The sequence below is a fragment of the Salarias fasciatus genome, chromosome 23 (genome assembly GCF_902148845.1).
Source record: "Salarias fasciatus chromosome 23, fSalaFa1.1, whole genome shotgun sequence".
Lineage (NCBI taxonomy): Eukaryota > Metazoa > Chordata > Actinopteri > Blenniiformes > Blenniidae > Salarias > Salarias fasciatus.
Window position 1 is genome coordinate 33,579,858 of NC_043766.1, and position 14,739 is coordinate 33,594,596.

The window sequence follows — 14,739 nt, forward strand, 5'->3', positions numbered from 1 at the left end:
CAGCAACAAGTCTCCCGCTATTTTCTCTGAACTGACTTCCGGGTTTTTACGCAAAGCCTCATGGGAAATGAAGTTCACTTAAAGTGACATGCTGTAGGCAACATAAGACAAATACATTTCAGTTCAACTAAACGGACCAACATCAGTTAACTGCATCATGATTCCATTCCAGCTGTTTTTAACTCTGTTTTTGTTAACTTTAAATAATCTTGAAATTAATACAGCTTTGAATCAATCGTGTAAATTAAATTACGTCACCAAATACTAAATTAATGTGACTCAAAGTTACAACAACTGGAGTTGTGCATGCATAAAAGCGAGGGCGCACTGGAAGGCTGTAAACTAATTGGCCCTTGTGTGAAAAATAGAGTTTTCCCAATCTGAATCCGATCACAGCACAGTGCTCTGTACGTACAGCCAACTGTAGACCGCCGTGTGTCGCCACCTGCTCCAGCTCGCCGGTAATGAGCCTACTGGGTCTACTGTAATGATGTCTAGCATGTAGCACGTAGCATGTAGCAAAATCAAAACAGCCGATGTTGGTGTCAGGTGGAAAATTTTACTTCTTCAACATTTCTGGATGAACATAATATTCTGTAATATTCCGACCTAATGTTTCTGTGTAGGGAAAGAGCGTTAAAGCAACACTAAGGAACTTTCAGTTTTCGTTGATTTTGGCGGCGCCAGTGGACAAAGCCGGTAGTGTTTTGCCTGACGGAATACTACAGTTCCCATGAACACTAGCACGTGACGTCGTAAAATGCTGCTCCCGGTGGCGTGCTGTTGGACTGAACTCGCCTTCATTTGTTTCCAGTGGCTGTGTGAAGGACGGATAGCGACGAGGTAATGAATGTAATGATGGCTAAACAATGTTATATCATGATGTGACGCATGCCGTAAAGCAGTCCGCACATTTGGAGTTTTTTAGTGTGCAGGGTTCCTACCACCCTCCTCACAGCTGCTTAGTGCAAATGAAACCAATACTGACGCCCTCAGGCCGTGACAGAGGGGTCATTCAACTAGTTGTAAGTGGATGTATCATCACAAAAGATATTAAAATGTTTTATTAAGGTTGAAAAGTTCCTTAGTGTCACTTTAAATCACAGGCGTCATTTCAGATATTGCTCAGATTCATGCAGAAACGGTCACGTGAATCACAGTCTCTGTTGATCATGGCACTTAGATTTCCTGATGAGAAAAAGAGAGCAGTTGTCCTGGATGACTCGGTCTCGATCATGAAATATGAGGCAGGACCAGACTGAGGCAATGTTGTGCCCTACAGCAGTAATGGTAAATGGTAAATGGTCTACACTTATATAGCGCTTTTTTACACTGCATTGACAGAGCCCAAAGTGCTTTACACTGCATTAACACCTTCACCCATTCACACACACATTCACACACCAGTGGAGGCGGCTGCCATGCAAGGCGCTCAGTCCATCCACTGGGGGCAGTTCGGGGTTCAGTGTCTTGCCCAAGGACACTTCGACATGCAGACAGGGGGAGACAGGAATCGAACTAACAACCTCCCGATTGCAAGACGACTGCTCTCCCCACTGAACCACAGTGTTCACTAATCCGTCATTACGCCACTGATACAGAAGATGCTCAGTCACTCCCCCTCTGGCAAGAAGTCTTGGGACTGTGGGAGGAAGAAAGCGTACGGAGAGGAGCTGTGGGCCGAGAGCGTTCCAACAGGAAGCACTGCCCGGCGGCGCTGAGCCACAAGCAAACTCACTGGGAGGCAATGCCAGAGGTTATGAGGGAAATATTCTCTTTCAAAGTCAGAGTGAGGCTTAACAAAATGTGTATTTCCAAACCTGTGATTTGGTTTTCATGTATTGTTGACTGTGATGGAAAACAGTGGCTACCTGGAAGCCAGAAAGTTTATATGAAAAAAGATTTTTTTTTCTGCCTGTAACATTTTGAATACAGTGATTTTTTATCCTTAAGCTGTCGGAAAGAGTGGAAATGATGCAATAATGTGTTAGTAGACAAGTTGAATCCCAACAAAGGTTAAAATCAAGTTTACATTTTGCTCATGCAGGTCTGTTATATGGTGACATATACTTTAAGGCCACTTGGCCACTAGAAGGATGGACTCAGTTCAACTTTCAGACCGAGAATTCAACTTTCAGACCAATAATTCAACATTCAGACCAACAGTTCAACTTTTAGACCAGCAATCCAGCATTCAGACCCATAATTCAACATTCAGACCAATCATCCAACATTCAGGCCAATAGCACAACATTTGGGCCAAACGCCCACCATTCAGCATAAATAGTCCAAGAAACTATTTGACCGATAAAAACATCGGATCAATTCTCAAAAATTGGAAGGAATCCAGATGTACTGGTGGTTCAACATTAACAGCTGTAGTCCACCATTCAGACCAATAACCAAACACTTCGACCCACAGCTCATCATTTGGGCCAATATGGCCCAACATTCAGACATATAGTCATTAAGATGAATGTTAGACCAACATTATTCATCATACGATTAGACAGACAGACCGATATTCTGACCAACCGGCAAACACTCCAGCTAGTACTTTAACACTGTGACGGACAGTCCAACATCCAGGCAAACAGCTCATTTGGTTCATTGGTTCAACATTTGATCTAATTCCCCAACAATCTCTCCATTAGGCCAACATTTGGACCAGCTGTCCAATGTCCGTTCTATTTGAGTGTAATGTCTTCTGCTTTTATGGGGGAAGAACTAATCTGTCAAGCAGCAGCAGAAGCTGGCAGATAGGAAGCAATGAAAAGGAGTGCAAATTACTCCAAACATGAGCAGCAGACCGAAGCTTGAACAGGGACGCTCATTCCTGGACACAGAGCCGAGCCCTGCACAGAGCTTCCTGCAGCTCGGAGACATTATTTTGCCTCTGGACAGCGAGCAAAGTGCCACAAGCCCATGAGCCACGGACATATTAGATCAATTCAGTTGAGTCCGTCAGCAGGGAGAGCAGATCGGCTCCCTGCGAGGAAGACTGTGCCGAGGGGATGAGTGACGGCCAGCGTTTCACAAATCGCCGCTGTGAGCCAGATATTCATGACGGTGACAAGAAAACAGCAAAATACACCGCGCACCCAGAAACAATGGAGTTAGAAATGAAGACATTAAAAATCAAGTCAGTGCTCCTGAAGATTTTTTTTTTTTTGTGTGTGAAACATTTCCAGTCGATAAAAGTCCTGTTAATAATTTCACATGCATAAAATCTGGAGGCATGCGTCGGTAAAGGGCTTATGTGCCTGTTTACTTGACTGACCTGCTTTGAGATGTTAGCCTTATACTCTGGAGGTCAGGGCTTAGAGGAGTGAATTTCCTGCACTTACTCTATTGCTGAAAGCTGCAGATCCAGCGGGGCTTTCATTTTATTAGAATTTTATTTTATCAGAAATCTGCTTTTTTAAAAAAATTATTTCTTAATATATAGACTTATTTCAGATATATAATCATTATTGTGACATTTTATGATGGACATTTGTGTCGAGGTGACATTTCTGCAGAGGATTTCAGTTTTTATGTTGCGTGGATTTGTGTCCAACAGTCATTCTATGTGTAGTTCAGGCATTTCCAGCGACGGCGATGCAGGCTTGACAGTGCACTCGCACACAGACTGTGCCGCACAGCCATCCAGATTACAATCAGCCGAGCAAAGACGGCTAGTTCATCGGTTAAGAGGATGACGACTGATCGCAGAGATGCAGAAGCGTGATTTATCTGAGGCATATGTATGTCTCAACACGGGATGAGAACGTTTTTTTAATACAAAAGAGGAGGAAATTGTACAAATATAATTATTTTTTCTTTGTTTTAATGTTTGAGATAAAATCATAGTTGATAAGTGGTAGAACAAATTCCAATAAAATGCTGTTTTTGATCTGTAGATGTGAAATAGTGATAAAATAGAAGCAATGAGGGAAAGTCAGAATGAAGAATATAAGTGAGAACAAAATAAGCTTTGACGTAAAGCGGCGGTGGACGGTAAATCGTGACTGGCCATGAAATCTCCACGCTCACATGCTGAATGACTTCAGCTTCAATATCCTAATAATGCTGCAGACATTTTGAAAGGCATTGAGGGAAAAACTGCAGCTTGCGGTGAAGGCATGCGGCGGCGTGTTCGGAGCGGTGTTGTATTTGAAAGGGGAAAGTCAGGTCTTATTTGCTTTGTAATTATTAAACCGAAAACCTTCGAGATCAGCATGATTTTCCTTCAGCCAGGCCGCCTGGCTGCGCTGAAGGTTTTGCTGAGACGTGGGAGTGTGTAGTTTCTTCTCTGGGACTCAGAAAGCTTCAGATCAGCGCAGCGGAGCGCCTCGTCCACGCCGCTGAGCTTTCAGAGTCGACCCTGCTGATGCTGAGGAATGAGGGCCCGGGCGAAGGGAGGAGGCGTCTGGACGTAACGGTACTTCAGTGAGTGTTCGGCCGTGAGGGGCTGGGGTTAGGGACGGGACTGACCTGCTCTGTGAGCCGCCGCGTCCTCAGGAAGAATCCCAGAAGACACCCGATGACCACGGCCAGCACCGACATGATGAGGAGCCCATTCTGCTTGCACACGTTCTTCACCCTCAGCCACACTGCGTCCAGAGCCACGGCCATCGTGAGTCACCCGTCCCGCCTCCTCTCCGCTCAGCAGCCCATAAATGTGGCCAGCCAGTCGATTAAAACACAAGACCTACAATCCAGGTGCGGTGACGGAAGCACAGAGAACAAAACCGGAAGAAGAAGGAAAAAAAAAAAGAAGAAATAAATCATCAACGGAGAAGAAAAACAAATGGCTGATGTGAAATATTCAGTCCTCGGATGTTTGGTGAAGCACCTTCGGGCTCACAGCAGCATCCCCTCTCGTCCTCCCGCCGCAGCTATCTGCGCTCGGCTAAGAGGATCCTCTCACTTTCCAGGCATCCCCTCCCCACCCTGCTCCACCCGAGCCTGGCCCCGTGTGCCGCCCCGCCGCCAGGGGGAGGGAACAGCTGGCAGCCGTGTCCCGGGGGGCTCACATCGCCAATCCTGTTAGAGCGCAACTGTATTAAACAGTTCTGAAGCTGGATTAAAGATCCGTGGACAATTTGACAAAGGTTAGCGGAGCGGCCTTGAGGGCCTTCCGAGGCCAGGACCGCCACGGGCTTCAGGAGCCGGTTTTCAAACTTCCAGTGGGGTGAATCTGCACATGTGACAAGAGGAGCAACACCCACAATCCTAACTGTGGCAAAAACACCGGATTTGGGTGTTTTCAGCTCATTTGAAATTGCCATAACAACGTAGACAGACTTTATCTGTGGCAACGTGCAGAAAACCTACAGAAGGATCTGTTTCTCCTGTGATGCATTCAGAAGTGAAAATGTTAAGTCTTTGTTTTCTACATGCAAATTGAGCTATGCACTGTAATGTCATATTATATTCAAAAAGATATGCCATCTAACAGCGGATTATGTAAATATTCAGCCCATTTGAAGTGTCTGACCTAATTCTGAGCTTCAGCTGTTAAACAACAGCTTTGCAGAGTGACTCACTCACTGGCGAGGACCTTGAGGACCGATGGTATTTGGAGATGCTCCTGAGTACACTCTGGATGATCCACAGCCCTGCTTTGATTTCTTATGTTTTTTTAGCAAAAAGCCCAGTGAAAAGCAGCTCTCATGGCACAGATGGGGTCTCTAAGCAGGCAGTGGAGTCCTCTGAAACTCATGAAGGACACTCCAAAGTGGACAGGACAGCAATGAGACCAAAATGAGGACTCTGTCTTTAAACTCGTCTCGTTGTCTGGTTCGTGCCAAAATGTGAATACTATCCTGAATGTATTTGCGGTTGAGGTGTTCAGACCTGACTGCTGTATAACTCAACAGTTCCGTGTCCCGGTCACAATGCATCTCTGATTTTTATCACACAGGTGCAACAGAAAGCTCATGACTTCAGATGGAGCTGTGGATGAGCCCTCCAACCACCTGACTGGGTCTAGCAGGCAGCTTCTCTTTACCTCCTGTGTTCACTGCAGACAGTAGAGGAATCTATTTAACCTGCTTGCTGGATTCATTTACTCTCCCCGAGGTTTCCCAGAGGCATTACAATAACATCGACTGGCGGTAAAAGCCTTCTCATAATTACATTCATAAGTGTCTTCAAACAAATGAGGAAGCTACGGTGGAGAACTGTATCGCAGCGTGAAGACTGCAGGCGCGAAACCAGTTATTAACTGATAGCGTCTTAACTGTAGCCAAAATAATTGAATTAACAGTTGTTTTCCAGTCCAGAAAATGCCATCGGTGTAATTAGAGCTGCGCTGTTTTCACTGGAGCGATGGAGGCGTTCCAACCTGACGAGAAGTGACTGTAATTACCGGTGTGAGCGGCTCCAGCCGGAGGAGCTCCCGGGCTCCAGCCGGAGCCCAAACCGGGCGCCACATTCACGAACCATGTGAGAAATTCTGATCATTTGCACCTTTTACCAACAAAGAAGTCTGATGTGGCAGTCTGTTAAAGCTGGCAAATAATTCAGCCTCTCCAGAGATAATTTCATCCTTTCAGCCAATTTAACTCATTCTTCCTGTCACCGTCGCGACTACAAAAGCCATCCTCATGCAAGCACTCGGTGTTCCCACATCTTTCATCTCAGGTGAGATTTTTTTTTCCCTATTTTTTTTTTTTTTTTAGTGCTTATGACTGGCTTGCTTGAATGACGTGACTTTGCTGAGCTCCTTTGGAGGAGCCAGTGTGGACGGCTGAAAAGCTCTGCTGTGCTTCCATCACAGAAATGAGGGTTTCCTTTCTTTAGCTGGCTTATGGCGCCAGAAGCTCTATAGAGCGACTCAAAGCAAAAAGCTGAAGGAACATTAAATACTACATAGATTTCATCAATGCAGATGCATTTAAACTGAGCTGTCCTGAAGTTTTGAGGCCCACGGCGGAGTTTATTTGATCAGAATGTTCAGTTTTCTCTGTTGTCAAACACTGCAAGTCTCTTTGAAGACATTTCATCCTTTTGCAGCAGCATGTTGACTGCATTGTCATTAAACTGCTTCTCAATACCTTCATCTTGGTGTCTTTACGCGTCCTTGATTTATTCATTTATTCATTCATTCATTTAATTTATTGGGGAGGTGAATGTCTTGCCTCATTTTTACCGTCCGGTGTCTTCCATGCATGTTTACTGTACAGTGTGAAGAGGTTAAGAATAACCGCTGGACCTGGGAGTCCATCTGTGGTTTCTCTGCTGGTGATTTCTTTGTAGGCTCTGTCTGCTCTGAGGCTGCCAATGCTGGAAATGCACACGTTACCGAAATCACAACAAGGCTGGGAGAGTGTTCGTTTTTGTTTTCTGTTTTTTAGGGTCTCTGTTTTTGTGTATTGTTGAGACTGGTTGTGCTGTCAGTGTTTGGCTCACTGGCTTCATGTGTGTGTTGTTTGTTTCTCCGTGCTTGTTTGGCTTCATGGAGTCATTTCATTTTCCACGTTGCTTGTAATGAGTTGGTTTATTTTGGTGACGTCGTTTCCATGCGATAAAACTTTAGCGGCATTTTGTTTGTTTACGCGACAGTGGCACCTGGAGATACTGAAAACGCCACGTTTTCAAAACGGCTGCCGAGATGAAACTCTTAGAAAAATGCTCCGACTCCATCTCCATGTAAACTGTGGAAACGCTGGTCCTGCACACCGTTTTTCAGCACACGTGAAAGTTTTCGCAAAAACGATGCGTTTCATTTAAAACATCATTACAGTCGACAACGGGAACCAAATGTAAGCAGCTGATCGATCCACAACTGCTTGTGATGGAAGGGGATGTGAGCTAAAGCTGAAAAATGGTGTGTAAACACACTGACTGCCCTCAAACCTCTGGACTCTGCAGCCTGCTGCTCCTGCTGTGCTGGAGTCCATCACTGCAGCCACCTGCTACTTTTCAGACTCTGAATCAGGAAAACTGGAGCAAGTTGAAACTTTTCCTTGCTATTTAAATCACGTAGCATAATATCAGGTTAATTATGTACTTTTGAAATTCGAAACTCTATAAATGTCCATAAAGCTCAAAATCGACGGCCGTTGCTGGTGTGTCGAGTGATCATGACACATTCATCAGCTTTTCAAATCCGTCATCCTCATTTTCTTCATCCAGCTGCTGCTGAAGGTCGACCGCCACGGTGTTTGTGTACGTGTCTGTGTGTGTGTGTGTGTGTGTGTGTGTGTGTGTGTGTGTGCGCGGTGAGTGCAAGAATAACAACTTCATCCAAACTTCCGTTGTAGGCCATTTATTGCCTCCGAGAAGATTAGCAGTTCAATTTTGGCGGCAGGTTTGGTAATTATTTCCTCAGTCGGAAGGAAAAGGACAGAAGCTTATCTGTCCTGTTTGTATTGTCTGGAAGAGAAAGCAATTACTCCAGAAAATTTGGTTCATAGCTCTCCATTAAGCAGCTCTGATGCCCAGTACAGGTTTTTTTTTTAACCACCATGAACTTGTTTATCCAGAAAGTGCTGCAGCTGTGCCGGTTGGCGATTTGCTCCTAAAGGGTCACCTTCTCCTGTCGGGGAGTGGCGTGTATGTGGGCTTTACCGTTAAGATGGATTTCATTCAGTAATGTATGAGAATAGCTGGGGGATTAACAGAAATACATGTGACCGGACTTTAACATATCCGTTTCATACATGTACAGTCGCCGCCGTAGAGGCACGGCGGCTCGTCACGTGAGGACGGCGGCCATTCTTCCCCCGGCTGACACTGCTTTCATGCACTCGATCCGCATTGATCTGCGCTTCCCTCAGTCTTTACACCATCTCATGTAATCACATTCCTCTCAACTGATGGAAAACTGTTTTTCTTCCCCGTGTTCTTATCCAAAAATAAATCTAAATCTCCCAGTTGAAATTGATTTTAATAACGTCAATTTGCTTGATAAATGTGCAAATTTAACACTTGTTAAATCTTCTTATTATTATTATTTTAATGGCCCTGGTTATTCATGCCATCTGGTTTCATCATGCAATCAATGTCTTTGCATATAATGTACATTTTCTGTCTAATTACTGTCCCTTCTGGTGTAATTACTGGACCTTTCACGCTGACCTACCTTTGGCTGTAATTTGTGCTCTGAATGCAACGTGCAATCAGCTTTAGGTGCTCACAGCTTTTCTGCGGGCGTGGAGAGGGGAAAGGTTGATGCTTTACTGGGTGAAACGACTGACGACTGTGAGCGACTTCTGTGAGGAGGACCGAAGGTGAAGGGGACTGTTTACACCGTGTTGGCTGATAATGGTGCGACTCCATGCAGGTGTAGGTGAACGCACCACGGCTGTAGTAATTAGTTTTTCCACGTTGCAGCGACAGTCGCTGCAGCATTTGTTCATGTTTACAGTGCAGCTATGTTTCTCTGCAGCATGTGTGTGTGCTACTGCTTTCTGTATTAAAAACAACCACCAGTGCCAACCGGGAACTTTTCTGAATCCAAAAGCCAAAAAAACAACACGTTTCCACTTGAAACGCTGATGTGTCAACAGGACCTATAAAAACTGACGGCCCCACTCCGTCACATGGACTGATTTTATCTCTTCAGCTCCATTTCTTATGGACACTGAACTGAAGCTTCTTTGTTATCAGAAGTTGAACTTGTACTTATAATTTGTCTAGACATGCCATTCAACTCAAGCTACATCAAAAAAGAAGCCGAACAAATGAAAGAACCGGTAAGGGAGGGTCGTTTTGTGGTGGAAATTTCAAAAACTTTGCCAACATTACTGGAAAAGACGAGAAAATAAGCTGCTGAAAAACAGGAGGATATCTTGTTGAAACAGTGCGGAGTTCTTTGTTTGTTTGACATAATAAAGAATTAATTAATAAAGAAAGTTCTCTTATGAGGATAATACAACACACTAAGTTATTTTAACTCAAAACATCAACTTTAAAGGAGAAATGACCGTAACACTGGAACAAAGAAAGGATGAGACTCCGAACATGAATTCTACATATTGAAATAATTAACTACTTGAGGAAAATGAATCGGTCAAAGCCAGCCTAGACCGGGGAACCGGGTCCAGCCAGACTTCAGGAGCCATAAACGGTGTCATGTGGGGTTCGGGCCAGACGTGGCAGACCTGGGATCAGCCCCCATTTCATTCTTCAGCGCAAACTTGTGTCTGTGAGCTACGCTGTGTGTCTGTTCCAGAAATATCCCGACTGCTGCAGAGATTTGATTTAATTTATTTATTTCAGGACTTTTAATCTTTCATTTGCCCAAAGCTGGAGTGATTCAGGTCACTTTGTCCTTCACAGTCTGTCAACATGGCGAGGTCGTGCGCGCTGCTGTCGGGCCGCGCTGAATCAGTCTGCCAATTAAAACCTGCGTCTTAGCCCTGCCGATGAAAAGGAACGGCACTTTGTTTTTTTCTTCTTCTTCAAACTTTGCATATATGGGAGCTTCAGAACTGGAGATGCTCCTAACGACATGCACATGCACGGCGCTCTCGTGTGTGCTCTTGCTTCCTGTTGGGAATACTCATGAATGGTGGTGAGGGTTTTTTTGGCGAGCCGTCCCCGTGTGCCAGGGGAGAGCTCGCATATGTGTGAGTAAAGTATGTGCTCGTGCTAGGATCACATGTTTTGCCAGACTCCATGGTCACTAATCCTTCTCTTTTGCCAATATTTCCACTCTATCTGGTTTCATCAGGCAGGGATTACACAGGATTAGACGGCCTCCCAGAAGCTGACATACATTCATTCATTAAAAAGCCAAAAGCAGTTGCTCACACGCCTCCGGTTTAGCCAAAATGCACCAATTACTCCCCGACTGACGGCGGCGCGGAAAGCTCATGCCTAAATCATGCCTGTAAATGCATTCATGCGATACGTGGCCGGTGCGAGCGCCGCGCTGTGCTGTTTCACGCCCTCTGCGATTATGTAACGCAGAAGTCACGGTGGCATCTGTGCAGGAGCGCTAGCTTAGCCACGTTAGCGCTTCACACTGAAGCCTCACTGCTCATTCAGTCAAACATTGGAACAGGAGACCAGCGTTAACAGGAGTTTCAGATATGAGCAGTGGCCGTGGTGGAGTGAAGCTTCTTCTCTGTGAACGCCTCTGTAAACACTCATCTCCATACACCTTCCTCCTCCTTTTCTTTGAATGACTGTTCAGTGATTAATCGTAATGTAGTTGTTTTTAATACAAAGTGAAAATGCTTTTTTTTTTTTTTCTAATTTTCCCATAAGGCCAAGCAACAATTGTTCTCTGCTAAGGCTCATTAAGCATCTGCTGAGAGCAGATGTCATTGTAAATAGGCTGCACAGCAGATGACTGGCAGGTCCCTCCCTCCATCAAACAGCCAGACAAAACCCGGTGACAGCGAAATCATGGGTCCTCTAATCTACAACGCCATGTTTATTTTCTGAAAACGCACACGGATCCAGCTTCGCCCTGCTCTACTGAAAGCCTCAATCAGTCGAATGACTGAACCTGAAATAATCAGAGGACAGGACAGAGCATCAGTCGCCATCAAAACTCAAGGTCCTTGTTGTTTGATAACATTAAAAAAAATAAAGCAATATATCAAACTTACACATTTTAACCATAAGATGTTTTTTCGAGTTACTTTGGTGGCAGTTTACACTTCTTTAGGGCGATGCACACGTTGATGCCAGAGGTGAACGGGTCTCGTCCGGTCAGACTGGCTTCTTCCATTCTGGGAACAGAAGTCGAAAAGTCTCCTGCAACGAGGAGGGGGAGGGTCCTGAATGGAGGGACACCCTCCATTTGACACCACAGAAGAAGACCTGCAGCGTTTTTGATAGATATTTTGTGCTGACGGCGCGTGGAGAATCGCAGGTACGACGCAGACGACATGAGATGCAGAACGGTGTCCCAGTTATAGTGCAGCTCTGTGACGAGTGTTTCTTCTCAGCGCTGCTCAGCTGAACACACACAAACACTCCGGACTCTGAGCTTTGTCTGCTGAAACTCCAGGCTTTCAGACTCTCGTCAGAAGGAAAAGCCGGGCCCAGTTCTCCCACTAATTCCTCCAAACTCAGCGCTACATCAAATGTTTAAGTGTGTTCCCTTATTTTCCTGCTGATAAGGTCATCAAAATAACAGTTCATTTTGGATACTTGAATCTTTTTAAATGCACTTTTTGTTTCATTTATTTTGAGCCATTTTTTTCCTGAGTGCACATGTGCATTAGCAGCCTCTTCACATTGGGACAGCGCCCAAGTGCTGTCAGAAAGTTACGTTATCTGTGGCTCCGAGCCCAAAAAGAACGAAAGTTCAGCATTTTCGCTTAAGAGTGTTATCGTAACAACAGGCCCTTTAAGTTCAGTTCAAGATGTGACGAAAGTCTCCACTCATCAAAACAATGATTTCTTCAGACAGGAGACAGAGGACTCTGACAACAGTATAGCTTCTGTCTAGGGCGGGGAAGTGTGACTTAAAATTCATATCATGGTATAAATTAAATCCCTTCACGGTAACGGTATACATCACGGGTCCGTGTACCTTTCGGCCATTCGATTTTCGTTTTATTTCAGGAAATCCAAAATCGGGAAACGAGCTAACTTCCGTTTCCCGATTTGATGTTGGGAAACAAAATACGGGCGACGGTCCGTTTCCCGTTTCTCGTTTGGAAATTGAAAATCGAAAAAACGAAAAACAAGCCTTCGCCTGATTTCTAATTATGCGTTTATCAAACAGAAGTTGGGAAATAAAACACGGCCATTATTCTTTTTCTCAAACTTGCTTGTACGGAAACCCGGAAGACGTTCTTCTTCGTTTGAAAAGTCAGAGTACTGTGTGTGTGTGCTGCCCCCTTCTGAATGTCTGTGAGCTTCGAACGCTGAGTCCGCCACGCGATCGACATCAATATTATGTCTATCAGGGTCCCAGCTGCCCCCCCACCCTCCACACGGCCTCTTCCGCCATCTCCTGTCTCTGTGAGGATTACAACGTGACGGAGTCCTATATGTGTTATTTCGTGGAGGGAGGAGAGTCACTCTTAGAGGGGAAGACATGACGGCGGGCAAAGTCTGCAGGATTTTTCAGGTGAGAAAACGCCACATAACATGATATTAAAAGTTTGAATTGTGTTTGTGGAAGATGAATTTAATGAATGGATTTAGCATCCATCCAGGTTAGCTAGCAATAATTGGCAATAATTTTCCGTGGACTTCGCACTACTGTTTTTGGTGTTTAACTACTTTTTATTTCTACTGTTAATGCACCACCCAATACTTCTTTACTCTCAGTCATAGTAATCAAACACTGTTATTGGGGCAAAGATGCTGTGATGAATTTGAACTTGATAAAACCTTTGTGTTGAACAGATCATTTGTATTAGTCTTCCATTTTATCTAATCATACAGGTTAGTGCTGGCAGTGTCTTCATCACTGACGACACAAACACCGCCATTTTCCCTGACCTCTCAGGGACTTTCCCCCGAACCTCACGAATCGTGGGCATTATGAGGTCCACGGAGACCAGGGGCCGAGCATGACCCCAGTCAACAGGGCCCGTCCCCTTCTCCATGCCCTCGGCGTCTGTCCCCTCAGTGGGCTCAGGAAGAGCACCGGGATTGGGGACATCAAGACCCGTTGGCTTTTCTAGACCACTGCAGAGGTAAAGGTTACCATATGATTATTGAGGCTTAAAGTGAAATTTCATTCTTCAACCTCCCCTAATCAGAAAATAACTGTTTATTACTGATTATTGTTTATTAGCTGGAAATGTTTTATACTACTGGATGATTTAATATCCCTCAGGAAGTAATAAAGTGTCTATTCATCCATTCATCCATCCCCAGGTCAATCCATATCGGTGAGGTTGTGAATGGGAGGTTGGCAACCTCCAGAAGAGTGGTCATACGCTTCTCTGAAGCAGAGGCCACTATTGAGGGGATTGCCTCCAAAGTCAGAGATGCTCTGGAGAGTGAGGAGGGAAATCATAGATTCCAAGGGAACAAGAAGTACGTTGTTTTTTCCTCAGGCATGACAGGTTATCTGGGACTCTTTGGTACATATCACACATCCAAACTGGGAATCATATAATAGCAATTTATAATTCTTTTGAGCTTTTAAATGGAAAACTAATATACAGTCTCTCTGAATCTTCAGGCTCCCACTGTTGGAAACAGAATTCCTGGAAAGTGTTTGCCTTGTTCGACAGTGAATTCCAGGAATTCCAGAACAAGGTAATATAACATTTGACATAAAGTAAAAACATACCATTTAGGTTGTGAGTTGCAATGTGTGCGTTTTATTTGCACACACTGTCACAGAATCTGACACACACAGAAATCTTAAATGATTTATTATCCTTTGTCTTCAGCTGCTTCTTTTTTGCTTCCACATGTAAGTCGAAGGGCTCCAGACGGCCGTCTGCAGGATGTCATCCACAAAATCGATGAGCTGAAGAATGCTGCTGAGAGCCTTCATGGCATCTCAGACAACATCAATCAGCTATCTGAGATGGCCATGAGGAAAATTCGAGAAGCTGATGTCCAGCCAGCGGTGGAAGCTTTCTCCTGCTTGGTTTATAAAGGTATGTAGAAGATAAGTAACACAGGGACTTGTGAAGTGCAAGATACAACCTTCAGCTAACTTACAGTGTAATTTCAATGTGCTGTTTAAATGTGATATATCCTGTATCAGAATTGTGTTTACAGCTATCATGGATGAGCCCATGTTTGCGACCTGCTGTGGCTCACTGGTGGGGGGGCGGAGCCTGCGTGAGGCAGTGGCTCATAAACACAGACCAC

The 14,739-nt window shown here is 44.8% G+C and overlaps 1 protein-coding gene and 1 long non-coding RNA gene across 2 annotated transcripts in view; one reads left to right on the top strand and one right to left on the bottom strand.

Annotated features, from left to right (window-relative positions):
- The window catches only part of slc1a7b (solute carrier family 1 member 7b), a 69,771-nt gene extending 65,154 nt beyond the window's left edge, over positions 1–4,617 (bottom strand). Inside the window, exon 1 of the mRNA XM_030083916.1 lies at positions 4,477–4,617. Within this exon, the coding sequence (XP_029939776.1) occupies positions 4,477–4,617 (141 nt within the window). The remainder of the gene's footprint in view (positions 1–4,476) is intronic.
- Positions 1–14,739, top strand: part of LOC115382260 (uncharacterized) — a 425,955-nt gene that overhangs the window by 1,994 nt on the left and 409,222 nt on the right. The gene's annotated exons all lie outside the window — the stretch shown is intronic.